The sequence below is a fragment of the Epinephelus moara genome, chromosome 19, assembly GCF_006386435.1.
Source record: "Epinephelus moara isolate mb chromosome 19, YSFRI_EMoa_1.0, whole genome shotgun sequence".
NCBI classification, from domain to species: domain Eukaryota; kingdom Metazoa; phylum Chordata; class Actinopteri; order Perciformes; family Serranidae; genus Epinephelus; species Epinephelus moara.
The window spans coordinates 13,417,475-13,441,207 of NC_065524.1; the positions used below are offsets into that span (position 1 = coordinate 13,417,475).

General features: G+C 39.9%; 1 protein-coding gene across 2 annotated transcripts in view; it reads left to right on the forward strand.

Moving 5' to 3' along the window:
- The first annotated feature begins 433 nt into the window (after positions 1–433).
- Positions 434–23,733, forward strand: part of wdr11 (WD repeat domain 11) — a 62,270-nt gene continuing 38,970 nt past the window's right edge. For both annotated transcript variants that reach the window (XM_050070508.1, XM_050070509.1), the window contains exons 1-10: positions 434–629; positions 1,708–1,819; positions 5,080–5,233; positions 5,440–5,613; positions 5,962–6,163; positions 12,267–12,432; positions 16,430–16,532; positions 17,216–17,414; positions 18,471–18,571; positions 21,968–22,144. In XM_050070508.1, the coding sequence (XP_049926465.1) occupies positions 544–629; positions 1,708–1,819; positions 5,080–5,233; positions 5,440–5,613; positions 5,962–6,163; positions 12,267–12,432; positions 16,430–16,532; positions 17,216–17,414; positions 18,471–18,571; positions 21,968–22,144 (1,474 nt within the window). In that variant the 5' untranslated portion in view covers positions 434–543. The remainder of the gene's footprint in view (positions 630–1,707; positions 1,820–5,079; positions 5,234–5,439; positions 5,614–5,961; positions 6,164–12,266; positions 12,433–16,429; positions 16,533–17,215; positions 17,415–18,470; positions 18,572–21,967; positions 22,145–23,733) is intronic.

The window sequence follows — 23,733 nt, forward strand, 5'->3', positions numbered from 1 at the left end:
TCCTCCATACTGGTCAGCATAGTATACTCCAAAGTTAGATTATATTCCATTTCTGTTAGTATACCCTCCTAAATCTTAAACAATGGACCTTTAAGGATGGAACAATAACAGTTCCCAAGATCTTAAATAAGAATATATGTGTACTCTCTCGTCCCTTATTGAAGTCTATATTACCAAAAACAAGCACAGCAAAATATCAAAATCCAATACCATTTTTTACTTTTACAGTGGTCAAACTGTTATGGCACTAATGAGTGTTAAAGAAATATTAAATTCATATAAAATGATATGATAACCCTTTATTTTCAGGTGTCTTCTAAAAAAACAAAAGGAAATAAAACGTGTGCAGCATCTGTTAAAAGATGTGGAGCTTCGTTTGTGGAACCTTATTTCGCTAGGTTTTGTTCCCACACGGCGTCCCATTTACAAGCACCGTTTTACTTCCTGTTAGAATTGTCCACAGAGCCGTATCACCGAAGCTAAATAACTGTAGCAGCTTTTCGTCAACAAATGTTAATGTAGCATAAATACCGACCAACAATAATGATTCCGTACACTGTTAACATCAAGCTCGCGGCTCGGACTTTGACTGGCACTCTCAATTTGCAGAATAAAACCGCAGTAGATTGGTGAGTACTGCACCTCTGCCGTTAGCATCATTTTGTAGCTTGTTTATTTATCGTCAGTCTATACACGAATGACAGACGATGTTTATGTTGCATTGTGTCCGCGTTTTATTATATTGTTCTCTTTCATTGCTGCCTGAAAGATGGCGGCGACAATTGATGCTGTTAATGTAGATTTGTCTCAACAAAACAAAGAAACATATTTGGTGTCTTGTGTCATGTGATGTGATGTGATGTGATGTGACAGTTGGCTGGGCCTGATGTTCATTAACCCTTTTCTTCCCATAATAGTCCTGCAGAGACTAGAGCTGCAACGTTACCTACTTTAAGTTAATGCATTGCCTGGTCTGTGATAAATAGAAATATGACTATTTTCAACAATGGTTGGACAATTGTCAAGTTTAATTCCACCTAACGTCCAGGAAGCTGGCAGTCATTCATTTATTACATTTTGCAATGATTGATAATCGGATATCCAAGACTTCACTGCGTGAGTTTAAACATTCTGCGTATTATTTACCTCAAACAGACAGCATGTTACTTATGTGTTAGATAAGTTATTATATTTGTTAGTGCAGTCTTTATTTGACAGCTACTCTTTATTTTTCCCCTGCCAATATTCCCCTGTTTTGGTTTGCAGTTACACACTTCCTAAAGCTGACTGTGAGTTGTATCACCCTGTTGGATCAGGAGTAACTAATTGAAAATCTGTGTTTACAAAAAAACGCTTCAGTTTATATTTCAGTTGTAAATTTTGATGTGGAATTGAGTTGTGATTTTTGTGCAGTCTGGATTTCTTCTGGCCAAGATGCATGCAGACGTTGTATGCTCAATGAAAGATGAAGATAGATGTAGACATGGAGTAGATCGATGATCACTGATGTTGGCTCGTAAAATAAAATGTGAAATTCACATGTCAAAATGTGCTTTATGTGGTCTCAATGTCCCACTTACAAACCATCTCTTTTAATCCGAAGTGGAAAGAACTTTCTGCTCCCTCACACTTGTCTCATCGTTCACTTTCCTCTTTATCTGTTATCCTCCTCACGCTATCATTCTCTCTGGCTGTCATTTACTGTAGGGGTTGGCAGGGGCTGATAGCTCAGGGATGTCACTCCAGTATTCTCATCATCGATCCAAAGACTGCTCAGACTATCCAGGTGTTGGAGAGGCACAAAGCCAATGTGGTCAAGGTGAGTGTCCTAAGTCAACTTGTTTTACATCCGGTTGATTGTTTATGTCTCATAGTAGGGCTGCGACTATTTTCATTTTTTTGATTGCTCTGTTGTTATTTTCTTAATTAAAATCTTATTTTTTTAGTCTTTAAAATGTCAAAACTTGTGAAAAATGCCACCACAATCTCCCACAGCCCAAAATGATTTCTAACCATCCAAACTAAAAGGAATCTCATTGACTGTCAAAGAAACACGAAAAGCAAATTTTCCCATTTGAGAAGCTGAAATAGGAAATGTTTGGCATGTTTGCGTAAATAAATGGGTGGAACAATCAATAAATTGCCAAAAAAACTGGTGCCAAGTAATTTTCTTTTGAATGACTAATCAATGAATTGACTAATGTTTGCAGCTGTGCTCCGCAGACTGCAAAATAGAATATGATACTTGTTTATAAATAAGTCTGTAAGAATAAAAAGGCCACAGAGAAATTACTGTCTACTTAGTGTGGATTATTTTGTTTTTAAGTTAAAGAATTAATGCGACGGTTTGGTCTGATTAAAGTAAACAGTAATACATTTGATAAAGAAACTATGTTGTTTCACTTCCTTTTAACTTTTTTATTTCTCCTGATTCTTGGAAGCAAAAACACTTTAACTTTTTTATTTCTCCTGATTCTTGGAAGCAAAAACACAAGTCTTTCATCATGATTTCAGAAGAAGAATCTTATCATCATGTAGCACTGCGGGCATCTAAAAATTTGCATAAATGGAGAGAAATTAATTGGAAAAATCTAATTCTTTTATTACACCTTACATAAAAAGCAAGCAACTTTTAAGGCAACAGGCATGCTGAAGGCAGTGTGATCATAGATGCAAATCATGCACTTATCTGCTGGAGTGGCCCCAAAAATAGATCCATTCTAGGATAGAGTGAATTCAATATTGAATGCGGTACTAGGATGTGTAATCTCCAAGAAGTGTTCTTTTTTATACCTGGAAGATAATTACTTGGTCAGAATCCTGCTCAAGGCCGGAAGGAAGGCCATTACAAGAAACCACCCAAATAATGGTTAGATATAGAACAGGAAATGTTTGTGATGAAAAAATCTACTTATTCTCTAACAATGAAAGACAATTAGTTTGACAGATAATGGCAAAAAAGGTGATTAGGTTTAAAAATAAAGACATTGGCACTATATATTTTATTGACAATAATGTAAACGTGCAAATGTTTAAGTAAGCAAATATTACTGTGTATTGCATGATACCAGTAAACTCTAACTCCCTCTTTAAACTTACAAGCCAGCGTATGTGAAGTATTTTTAGCAATGCACCTACTGTTTGTCACTCTATGTCCTTTGCATACCTGCCAGTTTCGTGCAGACTGTTTGCTTCCCAGGTGAACCACAAACTCAAACCTGCTGATTGAGTAATGTTTCATCACCCACTATTGATGTTAGCATTTTGTAACCTTGAGCTAAGTTGTTTTCATCCCTCCCTGGCAGACACATTCAGCTGTGTAAGCCAACACCAGCTACACTGATAAAGGTTGCTTCTGCATTGACGGATAGTCCTATTGTGCATGTGCGTTAGCGTATGTGTGTGTATATATAGATATGTTTGTGTGTTTTGTAGAAGGGTAAATAATGGCCAATAAATTCTGCGGTGATTATCAGTGCCTGGGCTCAATCCGAAGCTTTCATTCCTCACTCCAAAGCACACTTTAATCTTGTAAAGCACCACAGCCACAGCAGCATGCCATCCCTCACCACCCAGCGCCACACAAGAAAGCTAGCTGAATAGAATAAAAAGAAAAGAAAGAAGTAGCCACAATAAAGAGTGTGTCTATTCGGGAACAAATACACATACATAATCAATTATTTAAACACCAGCTTGTTCATAGAATCATTTGTCTTAAGTATAGAGCCTGCATTGGCTGCATTTCAGTGTCGTGTGTTTCCTGTTGGCTCTGCATCTTTTTTTCTCCAGTTTTCTTCTGTTTCAGATGGCAAGATGTGAAAGTCGTGCAATGTTTCCATAGCGACTGCCAGATACTCAAGGTTTATTCATTGTAATTCAACAACACAGGGTTGCACAACGAAATGCAAGTTGTCCCTTTGTGCGACACAGGGAAAATAAAACAACTATTTTTAATGGTGGAGTACAGAGGATGAGTGGAGCAGTCTTACAGCCTCAGCAAAACAATCCCTCTGAAGTCTCTTGGTACAGCAGCTGAACTTGTGCTTAGCCTGCCAGACTGCAGCAGTGTGAACAGTAGGACTGTGCCCAACTCAGAATTTTGTCAGTTGAAATGGATTTGGCTGTTTAATGCGAACATTTGACTATTCGTTCCTTTTCTCATACAGACTATCAAGCAGCACTTTATTGAACTGCCAGTTTTTTAAACGGGGTTTGGCAGGACGTTCAGGGTGACTGCGAGCCAAGTTATCCCTCCACGCCAAGCCAAGTTAGCCCTCCAAGTTAATGTGTGCTAACTACGCTAAAGAGGGGTCGGAAACGTGCTACAGTAGTTTTTGTCGACGTTAGATATCAAACTAAAGGCAAATACTGTATTGTATTATGTTGCAGTGATGATCCTCCTCGACTTTTAAGTGGAGGATAGAGATCTTCTCCGTAGTAGGTAACGTTATCTCGGAACCTGGCCAGGCAAAGCCTCTCTTCCTCCAGGCAGCTGCCTCCATTTCACTCAGACTCACCCTGGGTCTGGGTCCGCAGCTGTCTCTACCTGTCGCAGACATCTTTATCGAGCGGGCTGGACGAATTGACGTCGTGTAATGATTTTACCTTGAGCAGCTTGAAAGTGAGGAGTGTTGACTTTGCTGACTTCTGGGGGCCGAAATGTCCCCAGAAGTACACTGCACACTGACAACCCCCCACCAAAAAAGACTGTTCACCTTAAAGAATCCCAGACTACCAAGGGGTCTTAAATCTTTAGCCCCTTTTATGCTACCTCTTGAAGGTGGGAATATCACGCTGTTCTGTTTAAAAATGCAAAGGCGGCATGAAGAAGGGACTTTGTTGCAGCCATGTGGTGCGATCTCTGTGTAAAAAGGGCTTTTGACTTTCAGGGGACAGCCCTAGTGAACAGACTGTTTGTCTCTTAATATCCTTTGGGCTCTCTGCAGGCACCTCACCTCGCCAATGGTCAGCAGTGATGTTCTGGGCAGAGACCTCCTGTACTGGACCGTGCACAAACTATGCCACTTTGTAATGTTTACAGTCAGGATACTCAGTCATCATGTGTTTTGTGTTTTGTAGGTGAAATGGTCGAGGGAAAACTACTACCACAACGTGAGTTCTCCCTACTGTCTGCGGCTGGCTTCAGGAGATGCCTCAGGGAAGATCATAGTGTGGGATGTGGTCAGTGGCACTGCCCATTGTGAGATCCAGGAGCATTCCAAACCTATCCAGGGTAAGAGATCTTCCAAGACCCCCCTCCTCATGTACGCACTGAGCAGCACTGCCAAGGAGAAACTTGGAACTGTTGCTCCGTTGTTCGCTATTTGTTTTCATTAAGATGCTCTTACCATCATTCTCTGTCTTTCCTTCTGGCACTTACTACGCCTCCATTCTCTCCATTCCCACATTCTCCTCTCTGTCTTGCTCTTTCTCTGCCAGACTTGGAGTGGTTATGGAATCAGGATGCGTCTCGTGATCTGCTGCTAGCCGTCCACCCTCCCAACTACATTGTTCTGTGGAACGGAGACACAGGAACCAAGCTGTGGAAGAAGAGCTATGCTGAGAACATCCTCTCCTTTTCTTTTGACCCCTTTGACCCCTCCAACATGGCGTGTAGGTGAACAACATCTTGTCCAAAAAATCTGACTCAGCCTAAGTTTATTCACCAGTTCATTTTTTTCATTTTCTTGCCCACACATACACGTCTCTATATTGCACTGCAGCTACTGAATTTACGATTCACCACTGTGCCACCTTTAGAGATTGGCGTGGCTTCTAGTCTTGCTGACTGTTGGTAACATCTTGTTTCCCATGCTGTACTTTTATTGAAAAAGCAGAGATAATGGGAAATGTATATTTTCTCAAGTGACAGATGCACTGTTAACACAAACCTGACACTCTGACAAGCTTATGCATCTTTATAATGTTTTTTTTTATTTATTTTTTTATCTTTCTTGGCAGTGCTGACCAGCGAAGGAATAGTCTTTATCACAGACTTTACCCACTCCAAACCACCAGGCAGCGCTGGCAAGAAGGTCTACATTGCCAGCCCCCATGCAAGCCCTGCCCACACCAAACCTGCCCCTGCTGCTGCTCCAGCACCTACTGGTGCCAAGAAGGCCCTCAACAAGGTCAAAGTGCTCATCACCAATGAAAAACCCACGTAAGAGCCACCAAATTAGAATTAACTTTCAAAACTGTGGTTTAGAATGTTTAAATGAATCTATTTCATATTTTAAACCTTTTTTTAAAAAAAAAAAAAAATCTGTCTGTCAGACTCTTGCCCAAGTATCAGTCAATCTCTCACAACCTGGTCTGCATTATAAGTAAGGTCCCTTAAAGTTCTGCTCCAGCAGCTGGTATTGAAAGGCATTGCTCAGGGTCACCTCAGTGGAGTTTTATTCAGACAGTTTCAAGTGATCATTTTGTCAAACAGTATTTTAGGCTTAGGGCATCTTCAGATACAAAGTGTATTTATGTTCCCTTCGACCTGTAGTGAATCTGCACCTGTCAGCATGTGTTAATGATGTTATGTCCTCTGCTGCTGGACAACATATTCAGGCACAAAACATGTCCTGTTTGTGTGTATAAAAGATGCAGTCTAGGGAACACAATGCCATGGCATTTGTTTTGAATTAGTTTTCAACAGGTTGAGTCAGCCTGTCCGCATCTCGGTTTGTTGAAATGCCAATTATACAGTCCTCTTCTCTCCCTGTAACTCGTGCTGCTCTTGTCATTTTTTCAGCAACTTAACTGACCTGTTGAAAGTGAATCATGAAAGCTTGTCTGTTTGCGAGGAGATAGATATGACAGAAATACAAAACTATTTATCACACCCGAGGTATCTATTGGAAATTATGTTTTTATAGCAGGCACCAATGTGAGAAAATAATAATATTTTGGATCATGTTTTTATTTTGTGCCTTTTGAATAGAAGAGCTGTTTTGGTCGTTTCATCTTAGTGTAGAGTTTTGTGTTCAGCTTGCTTTTTTTCCATCAAGATTTTAGAGTGATCGATTTGACCAGGTTAAGATTATAGCTCTTTGGGGCTGAAATTGTCACGTCAACTATCTAAAGGTCTGCTGATAAATTAAGGCAGTTTGACAGATTTATAGAGAGGCAAAGTTCCTCCCTGTCCAGTGTCTTCTGTTTGACCTCATTTCAATTGTTTGCAGTAGTCAACAGCAAGAGACATATCATTTTGTTATTCTGTTTGAATTGTGCCATATAGTGTATGTCAATTTAAAAGATCATCAAGACATTATATGTGTAATTCAAATGGGGTCAAAATATACTTTTTCTCTTGCTGTGACTACCGTGTATATATATACATTTTTTTTCCAAAATTGAGGCCTCATGCAGCAACATTGTCCTAAATTTCTCTTATACGTTCTCTCAATTTTCAGTTCAGAGAAAAATAAGATAACTAAACTACAGATGCACCAAATGGTTAATCAAAATAAACGCTAAGTAAACGGAATTTTCTCGTGTCAGTCCCGGAGTTACAGGAAAATCAAAAACACAGCAATGCCATTCAGGAACTCAACACAGGTTATTGGGAGAAATGGACCAAAAGTATTTCTATAGCCCACAGATTTAATAATCCAATTATGATAATTACTCTAAAACATATAGTAATCTGAATTTGATTCTATGATGTGCATGCATATTTAGAGTTTAAACTTGTGTTTCCTTGCATTGGACAAACAATCTGTGCACTGTGACAACAAGATGTCTTGTAATCTTGGTAAGAGTGCTCTTGAATCTTCTCTTGAATTTTCTCTGACTGAAGAGAAGAAAAAAATGTTTTTGAGTCACAGAAATCAATGGGTATTAACAAAATAAGAACAAATCCTGGATACAAACAAAAATAAGAGGATTAAAAAAAAATAAAAATCTCTTTCTGTATGAGTGTCTCGGGATAGTCCCCAAAAGATAGAAGGATAGATTTTGTTATTGTCCTTGTCCAGGAAATTTGTTGCCACAGTCAGTACAGAGCCTCACATTAAGGGAGGGAAGGATTTAGCCTCTTTAATATGTTTTGTGACCCCACATCTTTTTAACACTGCAGCTCACAAGAAGTATCGACTATCCTCATTTTTATGCCATTAAGTGACAAACTTGTGAAATTGTGCGAGACATTACTTTTCAAAAAAGTTGCAGCGGATCAGGAACCAAAGGCTTGTTTGATGTGCTGGCAGCTTCCTGCCTGAGCGGTTGTGACTGTCAGATGGGCTTATTTATAGCTGCAGCACCCCGGCCTCTGTCCACCTACTCAACCAGCTCTAATAACAAACACTCCATTAATCTTACTCGTCTTTATTCTCTGTCTCTCTCTCGACTCTGTCATTGTGTCCGTTTCAGTCTTTGTGTCTTCTGTTGGTGTTTGACACCTTCTTCACTCACCTTTCACGCCACTTGTAATTGCTCTGGAAAATGCTGTATTCCATCAGTCTGCTTTTGTCTGCGTGTCGGTTTTTGGATGTTTATCATGTTCAGTGTAACAGTATCTCTCCTCTCTGGCTCTGTCTGCCTTTGGTTGATAGATGGGGGGTTTAAACACGAGTCTGCTCTCTCAGACTGTTATCAGAAGCATGTTGAATATAGTAATATATCATGAACATTAGTGTCTCATCAGGCATCCATTAATCTGTTTGCTAGCCAGCAGAGATTTGGCCCCTTCATCACGGTAATAGACATTGGCTTCACACTCACACTCAAGCACGCCTGTTAATAAACAAACACACATGGACAAACTATTGATATTTTTGAATTGTCAGATATGTATTATCTGTTTATTTATTAACGTTTATCCTTAAAATTTCAGTCGCCCTTGGTTACCGTGGTAACAGCACGTCAGGTTTAATTCTAAAGGTCTCAGGGGGCAGCAAACACTCCTTTAGCAGCTAGTTAGCTGTTTGTTCAACAGAAGAGCTGCTGTTGAACCTGTCTGCAGTGTAACCAAACAAACTCATGTTGCTTCAATAAAGAAGTCAGTCAAACAATAATCAACATTTTTTCATCAATTCCTGCCGCACGCAGCAAGAGTAGTTTTCCACACAGCAGGGCACAATCAAGTTGTTTACTCTGTTGAGCAGTTATAGGTGTGCATCACGTTGCCTCTAACTCTCCCATCTAACTGCTCACTGTAGCTGATCTAGTTTAATCTGCTGACAAGAAACTGCAGAAAATGACAGAGGTCATGTTTTTTGCTCGCATAAAAATGTACTAACCACAGTGACAAATACACTGTATTTCCTGTGATTGCGTCTTAAAAAAGCCAACTTGTGTTTCGCCAGTCGAACACCTTTAATGTGAAGCCGCAGTAGGATGTTCTGTTTGCATTAGCACAAATCTCATACACCTCTGACATGGTGTTGAGAGAGTTAACACTAAAGAGTGAATAAGTCATTATAACCTTGTTAACAACATGCATTGTTTCCTGTGAATCTTGTGTATGTGTGTGTGTGCGTGTGTGCGTGTGTGCGTGTGCGTGTGTAGGCAATTTGAAGCTAGTGTGGTAATTATGGACTCTGGCTATAATGATGAAGCCACTATATATAGAGGTTCAATCAGGCCATAGATAATATCAAAGACTTTAAAAGAACTTTAATAACACTGAACAAAACTTTAAGCGCAACGCTTTTGTATTGCTCCTATTTTTCACGGGGTTAAGTTTAAAATCTAAGACTTTTTTATGCACTCAAAAGGTATACGGTGGCACCTGGTGTGTCTTCAGCTGCTGTAGCACATCTGCTTCTTGGGTTCGACGTATTGCTTGTTCAGAGATGTTCTTCTGCATACCTTGGTTGTAACGAGTGGCTATTTGAGTACTTGTGACCTTTTTATCATCTTCAACAAGTCACTTTTGCCTTTTTTCGGACCATCCTCTGTAAACCCTAGAGATGGTTGTACGTGAAAGTTTCTGAAACACTCAGACCATCTGGCATTGCCCGTCTGGCACCAACAACCATGCCACCTTCAAAGTCACTTAAATCACCTTTCTTCCCCATTCTAGTTCTCGGTTTGAACTTCAGCAGGTCATCTTGACCATGTCTACATGCCTAAATGCATTGAGTTGCTGCCATGTGATTGGCTGATTCACTATTTGTATTGACGAGCAGTTGAACAGGTGTACCTAATAAAGTGGCTGGTGAGTGTATTTCTCTCACGTTTTGGTCACAAATTTGTTGAAATCCATGTGAGTGAGCACCTCTCTCACCTGACGTGTGGCATATCAGCAACTAAACAGCATCATGACTACACAGGTGTGCCCTGGGATGGTCACAATTTTTATCACGTAACACAGTTCCACCCATGTCACATGTTTTGAGGGAGCGTGCCATTGGCATGCTGACTGCAAGAATGTCCACTAGAGTTGTCGCCCGTGCATTGAATGTTCATTTCATTGCCAGGAACTGTCTCCAATGTCATTTTTGAGATGTTGGCAGATTTTCAGCGATCTGGAGTTCAAGAAGGGCACGACCAACTGAAGTAGGCAAAGTTTACTGAGTTTTTGGATGTTGGGTTGATTTTTGAGATTAAGATGTTAAGTTTCATCTCTTTTTTTGTCCCCACTGCCATTTCCAGCTGCTGATGGTCTCCTCTTAGCCAAGTCTGGTGGGCCTCAGTTATAAAACCTCATTATGCACACATTTGGTGCTCATGTGCAAATCCAAGCCAGAGTCATGATTTATGCACCCCTGCCTGCCAGTATCAAGTTGATTCAAGTGAATTTATTCTGTATTGTCTAGAAATCAGAAGCTGAAGCTGAAGCTGAAGTCACTACATAATGTATAAACACCGTATTTGATTTTAATATCCTCTGGGTCATTTATGTTTATTCAACATGATTAAACAATAGGAGATTGGAAGTTCTGCAAAAACCTCAGTCCTCTGATGCTTCCTGTGCTATCAAATACACTTTGTCCGATTCACACTTTGTGTGTGTGCACATATGTGTACGAAGCAATGTATAACTATGCATTATGCACAGATGGCTGCAACCTTCATGCCTAATTCACAGCAAAGAGAAAGAGAGATGTAAGGAACGAGTGATGTTTTGGAGATTGTACAGCTGAATATTTTGTGAGGGTTTGAGGTTACAGGACTTTTTCTTCTTTTTCTTCTGTTTTTCCCTTTTTCTCTCTGAAGCTCCGTCGCTTTCTTTCTTTTGCATCTAAGACACAGAATTCTCTTTCACTGTTTCTTTCTGATGTTTTGCCTTTGGTGACTCAGACAGTTCAGCCTCTATCTCTGCCTCGCCTGACTTCAGTAAGCTGGTAACTGTGATTTAGCTCAGCAGCTCCTAAAGGTTCCCCCATAGGGTCCATTTTATCTGTTGCGCTTTCCCCAAGACGATAATGATCTCCATTGTGTTATAAAGTTTGTCTCCCCTTTATTTGATTTCACGGTGACCTAATGGGATGAAGCTGTAGGAATGAGATATGGTCATGGGTCTGCTCATAAATTCTGTGAAAATCAGCCCTCGGTTTCTTCCTGATGGAACCGCTAGGTATTTGTGACTGCTTTGTTGTCATGTGGAGAGATCTAACCTGGCTGCTGCCATGGATTATAGTGTTTGTAATTAATTTAAACACACATGAAAGAACTTGAAGCAAACAAACTTAGTTGTACATTTTTAGCACACTCAGAATAATGGAAGGGATTTTTGTCTGACGCTGCCAATAGCTGCTTAATTCATCAGCCTCCCATCATTAGGCCAAATTCACTTTTAAGTTCTCCCTCATTTGCTTTTGACTCACAGAGGCCACACCAGTAATAACTAATTTATTCAGCCTTCTGTATGGGAAGACATGAATAAAGATCAAGTTGATCTTAGAAATGAGACAGTTTTTATTAAACTTGTTTTAAGACCTCCTCATCCATCATCACATTGGTGTATTTGCATATTTCATATGTGTGTGTTGTTACAGCAGAGTCTTATTATATCTTTGGTGATGTGTCTGCTGAATATGATTCCAATACATTCTGTAAACTAGAGCTTCATTTCTAGTCATTAAAATGTAGATTTTGCATCTTCAGACATGTCTACTTTGCAGTGTATTGAGTTTAAAACAATATGCAAACAGTGGGCAAATGTAGGAATACATGAATTTATCAATGAATAAATAAATAAATGTGCCCTGGCTTTTTTTTTTGGGCACATGCCAAAAATATTCAAGTTCAAATCCTGACATTGATATTCATTTCCTTTTTCTACTCTGTGTGCATTCCTGTCCTTCCTCTTCTTTGTGGCGCTGTAGTGCGGAGGCGGTGACGTTGAACGACTGTCTGCAGCTGTCCTACCTGCCATCCAAGAGGAACCACATGCTGCTGCTTTATCCCCGAGAGATCCTCATCCTGGATCTGGAGCTTAGTCAGACAGTGGGTGTGGTGGCCATTGAGCGCTCTGGGGTGCCGTTTATTCAGGTGAGACCGGCATACATTTAGAGCAAAACCTGTGAAATAGGGAACTCTGTGAAGCTTGACGGAATCAAAGTTTGTCTAAATCTCAAACCTGAAAAGAGTTCACCTAGTTTTTTGGTGGAAAGAAGGTGGCTAAATTTAAAATTGCATGAATTTTTCAAGGTCAGAATTCTGTCAGCTCTCTGTCCTTTTTTGGAACAGGTTGGCGTGTGATGGAGAGACATTTCCGCTCACATTTGGAAAGTACATATTAAGACAAAATGTTTGCACTGACATCTAGATTTGTCTGGGTGAGATAAATGAAGGTTAGCTGCTCTGTCTTGCTCTAACATGCTCCATCTTTCCCTCCACTCAAACAAACCCAGTGCAGTCTCTACATTTATTGCACTAATTGAAGGGCTCCACAAAAACTTGAAATTTTAGGCCTCAGTGCAGGTGACAGCTGTAGTCAGAGTCAATTTGTTTTAATGTCCTCCTGTCCATGAGTATGTTGTATTGGGAAAGCGATATCTAAGGAACGCCTGGAGGGAATTTCTTCAGATTTGGCATGAACATCCATTTGGACTCAAGGATGAACACTTGCACGATATAAGCACTCGTGCACCAATTCAACAGCTGAGAGTTGTACAGATAGCTGCGAGCGAGAAACAAAACATCAGGAGAGGGAATGTAGCAAGAGCACAGAGCCATCAGGCGCGCAAGAGTGTCTCCTTGGCGAGTGCTGGCTGGCATACACACTCCTACAGGTTCATTTCTGCTCTCAAAGATTTGTACGCACGAATCAATCAAACCAAGGGAGGTGCTAGCCCTCTTGTGATTGGTCACTTACAGTGTGATCCCACGCACACACACTTGATGTACCTGTAAGAGCTATTGTTACAGGAAGCCTAGAGTTGGGCTGCCACCAGAAGAAGAAGACGGTTTCTGTCTTTATTGAAAATGTAGCACCGTAAATAAAGGAATGTATACGTTTCTCTCATCTGTTCTGCTGGGATATATGCAATGCTTTTGAAATCATAGTAATTTCATACTGGCCTATCCTCATGAATGTAAAGCTAGCTCGCCTCAGCTAACATGAGTATTGTTACCTTAGTCCTTAGTCAATTTCACTGTGACATTATAATGTTCTTTTTTATTCAACATCAACGTAGTATTTTAGTCAGATGCTGAATTGGTGACACTAATCTTGGGTGTCCACCTTTAAACTGTGCTGAATTTATAGATCTTCTGCGCTGCTTTGTTGAAGATATGTGTGAAGCATCCATGTTTTAGAATTTGTAGTGTCTTCGCAAAAACAGCCATATTGGAAGTATTGTCAACTATCATGGCTACAACTGTGTTCTGTGCTGTTCCTCTGGTTCTTCACCACAAGCTCATTGGTTTTGCTGATATTGAACTTTGGGTGATTGTTGTTGCACCATATGACAAAGCTCTCTCAGTCCTCTCTACTACTATGTAAATGTAGTCTCTCAGTAAGGACAGCATGTTTCTCACTTGAAATTATTCTGTGGAATTGTACATGTTAATATAGTCATAATTTTCTTTAAATTAAAGTCTTCAATACTTTTATTATACGAGTCCTGACAGACATGAATGTAAACTGTTAGACAGGTAGGTGAGGGTTTATAACCACAAGGCGGTAATTCTACTTTTTATATGGATGATTCTTCCAGGAAGCCAATTCCCCCTGCCGGGAATGATAAAGTTCTCTACTTTTCTTCCTCCCTCTCAGCACTCACCTCATCAAGGTCTTACGACTGCACAACAGAGCTGTGCAGTCCTTAGCTACAGCAAAGAAATCTCACCAGCCTACATATTGTGTGACTTATTGTTCCTTTCTGTCGTCACTTTCAGCAGCACCGTTGACCTTTAGGTGCCAATTCCCTTCTTTTGGAGTCTGGATTTCTAATTGGAAATTGATGAATGCTGTGGGGGTATTAGATAGAGGATTTGTCACGGCTGCAGAGCCAGTAATGGAACAGAAACTGTCTCTTAATGCCGCTCTGTTCACTCTGCTCTCACTCCCAGCTCTGTGTCTGTCTGTGAACGAATGACCATTGTGGAGGCTTGTCATTACACTGAGTAGTTCTCATGATTTTCACAGTGGTGTTTCTACTCTATTTGAACCATGATATGCCCTTTGAATATATATATATAACCTTGAAATGTGCCTGTATGCACATGCATGGACCAGTGAAATGTTCCTCAGTTTATGACTACAGTCAGTTGACATTTTCCGTGCATGTATAATTGTGGTCTGTTCTATATTTTATTGAACTTCCATAAATCATACTTATTTTGGGTTGTCAGTGATCTTGTTCTAATAAATGTATCCATGGTTAAACAGAACAAAGGTGGAGAACAAGTCTTTGTAGTCAAGGAGTAAGTCCTAAAGTCACAGAGCAGCAGTAGGGGGGGGTATTACTCAGCCGCCCAGGCTCTGTCCAGCCAACGCCTCCCTTCTCTAAGTGTTATAAAGTGCTTGTCACACAGCCAATTTGCATGACTGATGACACGGCTTCAGCAAAAGTCCAGGATGGAGTGTAGAAGCTCCAAGAGCCAAGGAAAGACAGGGAAATATAGATACATTTATACTACACATGGTCAGACTTGGCACATACACAGTGTACACAGAGTTGCCAATTAATCAGGTACACAGTCAGTGGCTGTACATCTAATGCAGTTATGGGGTGCCGATCGGGATTTAAAATGATTAGTTAAAAAAGAAACACAGAATAATTCTCATAAATGCTTAAGATTAAAAAATGATAAACGGAAAATGCCATATAATCAATAAAACTATACGCTGCAACTCCCTCTTTAACTCAAAATCTGTTTCACTGAAATCTGATAATATACTGAACTTTTTTCACCTTAATAATGTTGCTCAGTGTAATCGATCTTGTACACACAGGCATCTCAGAATGGATGCCCTATGCTTGTTTCATCCATTGAGAGTGCACTGAGCCAGAATACTTTCATTATCACGCGCGCATAATGAATAATATTGTTTTTTATTCTGTCTAAAGCTGAAACACTTAATTGATTAGTCGTCAACAATAAAAAGTCAACTTTTCAAGTTAAATTACCAAAGGTTCCCAGGACCCAGCTTCTCCATTTTGAGCATTTTTTATATCCTTACTGGAAATTTAATCTCTTCTGGTTTTGGACTGTTTGTTGGACAAAAGATGCAGTATGAATATGTCACCTTGGGCATTGGGAAGTTCTCACCGAACAATTAAATTATCGTTTAAAACAGATAATCAGAAGATTAATCAATGATCAAAATAGGTGTTAGTCGCAGCCATAGATTGTATATTAAGATGAACAATGCGTCTCTGCTTCATTTTACTGTACAAAAATGAGACCAAAACATCCTGAATACAGATGCTGCCATCTTGTGCTTTTGGAGCCAGAGTTTGCACAGCAGAGATCAGAAAGTGAAGCCGTGGTATCGAGTACTAATTGGTATACACAGCTGTCAGTCATGATGTCAGACCCCCTTATTGTAGCATCAAATAACAAAATAAAACCAAACATATCAGATAAATGAACAGTGTGATAAATAAGAATTACCTAAAATAACAGAAAGTATTGTTGGGAAAAATGTGGCCCATGTACCATCCACTAACATTAAGGGGGCAGGGTTTATGACCTATACTGCAGCCAGCCACCAGGGGGCAATTGAGGTGTTTTGGCTTCCCTTTTGCGGAGCTGTCATGTCATCCATCTTTATTATACAGTCAATGGTTGCAACTCTAATTGTAATTATGTGTGATGAGCAACAAATAAAAGTCTACTAGTCTTTTTCAAACTGACATAAGGGCTTATAGCTTGATTCATCTTTTGTTTACATATGTGTTTGTACTTTGTTACAAAATTACACTCATACACATTGATGCAGAGCTAAGAGAAAACATCAGTACCAGCTGTTTAACACCAAGTCTTCAAAAGACTGACACAGATAGTCACTTGTTTCCCTCACTCTCTCTCTGTGTAGGTGATTCCCTGTGCTCAGCGGGATGCCCTCTACTGTCTCCATGAGAATGGGTGTATCACACTCCGAGTGTGTCGCTCCACTACCACTCCAGAGGAAGCAGCAGGTATGAAACCTCTTCAGAGACACACACTCGTACAGTACATGCTAGCTGTATTGTAAAAACCACTCTCACTCCTGTGGTATCTCCCAGTCATCATCTATTCAGCCAAACTGCACTGCAGTCAGCCTGTAGCCTTCCTCTATGCACCAATGGGCATTTAGCCCCTTGCTGTCTCATTTATCTTTGGCTTAGTGTTATAGGCCAGTGGGAGTCCATTGTTGCAGAATCTCTCTTCCTCACTTCTTGCTATCTCTTCCATGCTTCTCATTTTTCTTTTTTCCTACCATTTCCTTTTGTGAGTCATTTATTCGCTTATTTCCTGTCTTCTTTTCTTATCTCCTTAAATCCTTCCTCATATCTCTCTACTCTGCTTCTCTTCTGTTCTCTCACGCTTACTCAAAAATTGTCTTCACCGGCCTCTCAATCACACTTTCTCCTTTTATTATCCTCTTCCCTTCTTCTTTTTGCTTCTACTCCCTTTATTATTAACATTTAATCAGTGTCCTTTTCCATATTATCTCCCTTTTCTTCTTCCGTGTTCACCATTTTGCTCCGACTCCACTGCATTCGTTTTTATCTCCCACAACTGTTCTTTTTTATCCACTCCCCCACCCTCTCATGCTGTCTCTCCCTACCTTTTCACCACCCTTATCTCCTTCGATTTCTTAACTTTCTTTCTCCCTCAGACCCAGAGCAGAATGTCTACGAGCTCATGTACGACCTGCGTTCTCAGTGTGATGCCATCCGAGTCACCAAGACAGTTCGGCCATATCGCATGGTCATCTGCCCTGTCAATGAAAACAACGCTGGGCTAATGGTCAGCGATGGGAGAGTCATGCTGTGGGAGCTCAAAGCCCACACAGGCAGGGCTGCTATCAATCCAAGGTACACACAGAGACACACAGATAATTCTGCAAAGCCACAGTTTTTTTAGGTGGTGGCTGAAATAGCAGGGAGAGGTAACGGTTAAAAGTTTGAATACTTTGTAAAGTGACTTAAACTGACTTTAAACGACATAATCCTCTGACCTAAATTTAGTCTTCTTAGTGAGTAGCGCAGGTGGGGGGCGCACAGAGTTAAGCTATCATTGATGAGCACTGCTTCCCTTTGATGGAGCACTCCCTTGCTGCTGTCGAGGAGACAGTTTTGTATTTCTCTCTTAAGTTGGCTTCCTGTGTGAGGCAGAGAGAGGTTTGTCTGCCTGTGAGCAGCCAAAACCAAAATTTATTTTGGGCAAACAAGATAAATCTGCAGCACTGAATTAAACAGGGATGGCATGCTTTTGCTTTTTGCTTCTTTGTGATGAATTTTCTTATTCTAGTCTTGTTTGAATTTATTTGCTCTGTAGATTCAGACAGCTTGCTTTCTATTTTGGGACTTTTGAAATGTTGACAATTATCTTTCGAGCTACAGTAAATTGATAATCCGATGCTTCTTTGTGGTTGTTTTAACATTCCTGTGCTGAGTGTTTTCAAACAAATCCTGAAAAGATGGATTGGCCCAGGTTTGATATACTGACATGAATTATTACATTTTCACTGTGAGGTTGTGTCACGACGTGCCAAGCTTGTAGAGATAAATTAAAATGAGTTATTTAGAGTAGAACATTTCACTCTGCTGTACCTGTTCAATTATAGGTCAAGCCCCGAGTGTATTAACTCCATCACAGTTTGCAGCAGTCATGAAAATGAATTTTCTCTGAATCATCTCTATTTTGTATTGAGCGGCATCTAATCAATACGAGGAATCAGTAGACATGTCATCCCCTCTGAATTCCGCTGTCTCCCTCTGGTCAAGTAATTTATTAAAAGGCGGATCACATTCATCATTTGAATAAGCAGTATTCATTTATTACTCCCCATTCACTTGGTTTCAATAACGGATGTGTGCCGTGTTTTCAAAATGAATTTAATTAATAATCTCTCTCCCCTTCTGTGTCAGCTCGGGTCTTTCGCCGCTCTACTCCCCAGTGTCATTTTGTGGAGCGCCTCTGGGTCCAAACCAGAAAAGGATTCAAGATCTCTCACTTAACAGCATGATTGGTACGACTGCACACAACACCATCTAGCAAGCACCAGACACGCTGGGGTCTACAACATCACCAAGTCTGGTGTTTCCGAGGCTAAATGTCACATACAGTGGATAGAAAATAATTACAATCACCTTCAAAGATTTTACATGTTGCCGTGTTGCAGTGTTTTAAATATCATATGTTATGTTGGGACTTGTTTTGTCTTGATCCAAATGGACAACATGCCCTATAAATGCAGTGGAATCCTTTTAATTAGAAGAAGAGTGCAAGAGAGCAATGTCTGACCGCCAAAACGATCCAGAGTATTACGGTACTACGCACCTGTGACATCTGGAGGCCTTTTGTGCAACTGAATGGCTCCATTCACATGAAGGTTATTGATTAGAGTAGATAAAAAAGGTATCAAATTAGGTACTCCATTGCTATTGGTATGTCTTTCAGCGTACTGGTATTGACACAAGTAGCATATTTTTTTTAAACAATATCCACTCCTAGCTTCAACCCTTTTTTTTTTGATTTTGTTGTTTTTGCAGATCTCTTTAGGTTGTTGCAGTTGTTTATTTTTTATTAATGTTAGAAGATTTTCATAATGAGTTTTTCACTTTGAAATGGCTGAGTGTGTGTAGATTAGTAGGAAAAATTAATGAATTTATTGCATTTTAATTTCAAGGTGTAGGTCAACATAATGTGAAAATTGTTCAAGGGAGTGTATTAATTTTCTATCCACTGTATATAATTTTCACTTTTTTCATCCTCTGAAGAAGGACGACTTTCATTTTTGACAGAAAATGTGAAAACTAAAAAGAATGAAGGAGATTTAGTTATGTGTGTCTGTGTGTGTACATGTTCTGTGTGTGAGTGTTTGTGTGCACCGGGCCCTATTATATCTTTTATTGTACCTTGGTTAGTTGTGTGGGCCTCAGGGCACCCCTTCACTTTCTGCCTTAATGTGTGACTGCTGGTTTCTCCTCCGCGCACAACACAGGCCATCGTTACTCCCCAGTCTGAGTGGAGTCCCGTGGGTGCTTGGTCCTTCCTCTCTTTCACTTCTGTGACTTTACCATCTCATCGTTTTGCTTATGATGTATTTCTATCTCTCTGTATCTCTCTGGTCTTCTCCACTCACCCTCTCTTTCTCTCCTCCCTGTTGATTTAGAACAGAGCTGCCTGTCAAAAGATGAATATGGGTATAAAATAGTAATGAGATGCAGGACTCTTTTTTTTTCTTTTGTTCTTTTTGTTTTTTTTCATGTTTGTCAGTTGTATTCGGTGAGAGTCAAACTGCCAGAGAGCGGAGGGCCTTAGGGAGGTGGAGCAGTAGTAGTTATGCTGGCATAAGAGGGGAGGATTTTGCTGTCTTTCCCCTCAAACTCTTACACACACACACACACACACACACAGATTGGAGCTAGCTACTGCCTAGAGGAATAGCTCTGTCTGACAGTTGCTGACTAAAGCTCTTGTTATGAGGGAACGTCACTGGCCTGCAGGTTGCTAAAATTTTGTGAAAAGCAAGCTTGTTGTTAAAATCTGATGCTGATTAGCTGACAAAAGAAGGGCATCAGAGGGATAACGGCAAACTGATCATCTATCGTCTCTATGGGCAAAAGCTGCCACCTAGAAAACAGCAATCGCCTTGATTGCATATTTTTATTTGCTGCATTTAGAAATCTGCTGTATGTATGGTTTGTTTTTATTGATGTATTGGTTTGTTTGGAGTTATGCCCTCATGCTCCTATTTTATTATGTCTTCAAGCTGCAATGATGCTCATTTAGAGAGACATTAAATTTCCAATGTATAGAAGGCTCATATGGTGCATGAGATGAAAACCAAATGGATTTTTCAACCATTGCCAATTATAACTCCAAGGCTATTGCATATAGCTCTGCAGCAAATACACAAAAGGAAATGATTGCCCATTTAGAACATATAAAATGTAGTCATTAACTCTCTGATTGTGAAAAGCATTGCCATCAAAATCCATGCCTCAGTAAGAAATAATGTGTTTAGGTCTTTGAAAATATTAAAGTACCTGCAGCTTATATTTATGGTGAAAACTGGCATTGCATTTTACGACTGTCTGGTTCGGGAAATATAATGAAATCAGCAAAATAGATTTATGTCGAGGAAGCATGTAGATAATCCGGTGTAAAACATGGTTCTGTGGCTTAATTGTCTCACCTCACCACTAAATCCTCTCAATCGTTAAAACTGCCCGACTGACCTTAATGAAACAAACAATATTGGTTGTTTTCTTCCTGCTACAGCTGCAAGCAAATTGCATGAGCTTTTTCACTTCAGCCAAAGAACAGCTTTGGATTAGATCGGTAAAGCCAAGTTGAAAGTTTTATTTGTGCTAATGAGCTCTGTTACAAATTGCTGTCTAGAATTGTGGGAAAAAAAAGTAGAGATAACCTCTCAGTTCTCTCCAAGCTCCAAAGATTAGATTTATTCCAGCACGTTCCGACTTACGCCTCTGTCAGCGCACAAATGACACTGAGCCACTCGATGTAGGATGACTCACACCTGCACAAAATCAGGACACTGTCTGTCTCATGTATATGCAGCCTCATCTTGAGCTGCAGCAGGAGCTACTTTGGGATGCCGTTCAATAGTTGATGTTGCTGTCGGTACGTCGGATAGCTTCAGTTGGCAGTTTGTTTGTTTGTGTCTTAAGCATTGCTTCATTTGCTTGCGTTTGATTTTGTCTGACACCTTTGTTTATTGTAAGGCATAGCGCTGCAGGTATGCCAGCTTTTAAATAAATTGTCTGATTGTTCTCTGTTGAAATAATGTAACCCATTCCTAATGCACATTTTTGCAAACAAGTGAACACGTCCTGTCACAGACAAATAAACTGCTGCCAGTGGTTTTAATGAGATATCCATGCCGGTGGTTGCTTCAGAGTAGCTGTCTAAATCCTGTCCAAACCCTCTTCTGCAAACATTTACAGACCGAAACTACTTCAAAAATATTATTAAAAAAAATAAAGTAGAGCACTGTATGAAAAGTTATAGAGAATCATTAAAGTAAAGCTGTGATGCAGGCCATATTTTCTTCATGCAGACTTACTCAGCTGCCAGACTTATCGTCTAAATTGGATCAGCTTGACTAATTTTGTGTATGCCTTAATGCTATATTGGACACACTTGTATCAACACACACACAATATTAAATGACTTGAATCAGGGAAATTTCTAATTGGAGCTTCAGTCTCCTAATTTTCATCAGGTCGTAATTTTGATTTATTGCAGATTGTATGCCCTGGGTTAAGATGCAGAAAAAATGGAAAGAAAGGGGGCATCGTCATTTCTCGTGTTCTTGTAGCAATGCTAGATTTATCATGTTTAAAATTATAAAATTTCTCCATTAATTAAGTGGCAACTGTTTTGGTTTCATCTCCAGGTGAGACCTTGATAGCTGGCGAGGCTCCTCCTCCCTCATCCAACCAGCAAGAGGTCCAGTTGAAGTTCTTGCTCACTGGCTTGCTGTCTGGTCTGCCGCTGCCACCATTTTCCATCCGCATGTGTCCACCTCTGACCACCAAGAACATCAACCACTACCAACCCCTGCTGGCTACGGGTAGGTGCAGTAATAATACACCATTAACACATGTGAACACACAAAACTCTATACAAAGTTCACTGATAGGGTGGAGGGTTTTATTCCCAAATGAAAGATCTTCTCCACTAAATTCTACAAGTTCTGATCTGTGTAAAGCAGCTGTGATCTGTACCACAGAGAAAATACTGTAGAGTATTCTGAAATGTAACAAATGATAAGAAGCGCAGCATCATTATTTCACATCGGGGCTTCTCAGAGTCTGAACCAAGATCTGCTTTTAAATTAGTTTCCGTGTAATCTGGAGGTAACACTATGTTATTTTGTTTCATCACGACTTGTTCCTGTTCAGATTAAAACCAGTTGCATCAGTGCTGCAGTTCATAGAGACACCCAAAAATGAACTGCTTTTATGTTTTTGCAACTTTTTTTTGTGTCACAGTCTTGTCAAGGAGTAGTTTTACTGAATATTAGTAAAGTTTCTTGGATGCTATGCCCTGCTCACTCAGATATTACATACTATCATATGAGTGTTTCTTTGTGTTCTGATTGTGGGGTGTATTTCTGTGTATCCGTCATGTTGTAAATCATCTGTTTGTTCACACTGAAGCATGCGCTCTGTCTCAGTGGTCGTCATTCATCATGTCATCACTGCAACAACTACAGATTTAGGGCTTGAGAAGAAGAAACTTGTCTGGTTTGATTTATGAAATGTTGCTGCCCAGTGATGAGAGCAAAAAACATCCATTGAGTGAGGAGTGCTTTAGAGGGCATAGGGCTGGATGATTATGCAGCTGCAGCTACACATTTTAATTGCTTGTGTGTCCAGGGCCTTTATCAACTTCCATCTGTGGTTTGGGTCTGAAAAATAAGACATAATAAGCACTGAAAATGAATAGCAGGAGAGCAAGACCTTAAACATTGGTTCATCACAAAACAGGAAATTAACAGCTACTGACATGAAGGCCAGCAGATCTTTACCTCAGAACAGCAACACAATTATCAAATATTTTCATTAATTTGCTCTGCCTAAGGGACCTGTCAGATGAATCTTTGCAGCATCTCCATGTCAGCAATTCCCAGTATTACTCCAACTAGGTTTTAATTGAAATGTTGTTTTAATATTCTCTTTGTAGGCCATTTACTGTAATTTAGGTTGCTGCAAAACATTTTTTTAAGTTAAGCAAAGTGTTCTTAAACTTGCTGACACTTTTGTTGAACCCAACCTAATCTTTGAGTTAAAAAAATGAAGCAATTTCTCAAATGAATTGCGCACATCAGTATGTCTGATTACACAAATCATTGCTGTGGATTTGACTTGTTTGAGACAGAAAGTGAGTGAGTAGCAGTCCATCGAATCTGACTGTGCGGGCTCGGCAAATGATGCAAAATGCATACGCTTAATCTGAAATATCAGCCTCTGTTATTACTCCCCAAAGACAGCTAATAGATGAGCAGGAGAGAGAGAGAAAGTTTGGATTTATTTGTTTTAGATCAGCCATTTTATTCAAAAGCTACCCTATCTTCCCCACAGTAATGATGCATAAAATTATGAGAGTCTCAATTTGAATGGGAAATTAAGAGCAGAATCGTGTTTGTAATGTGTCTCT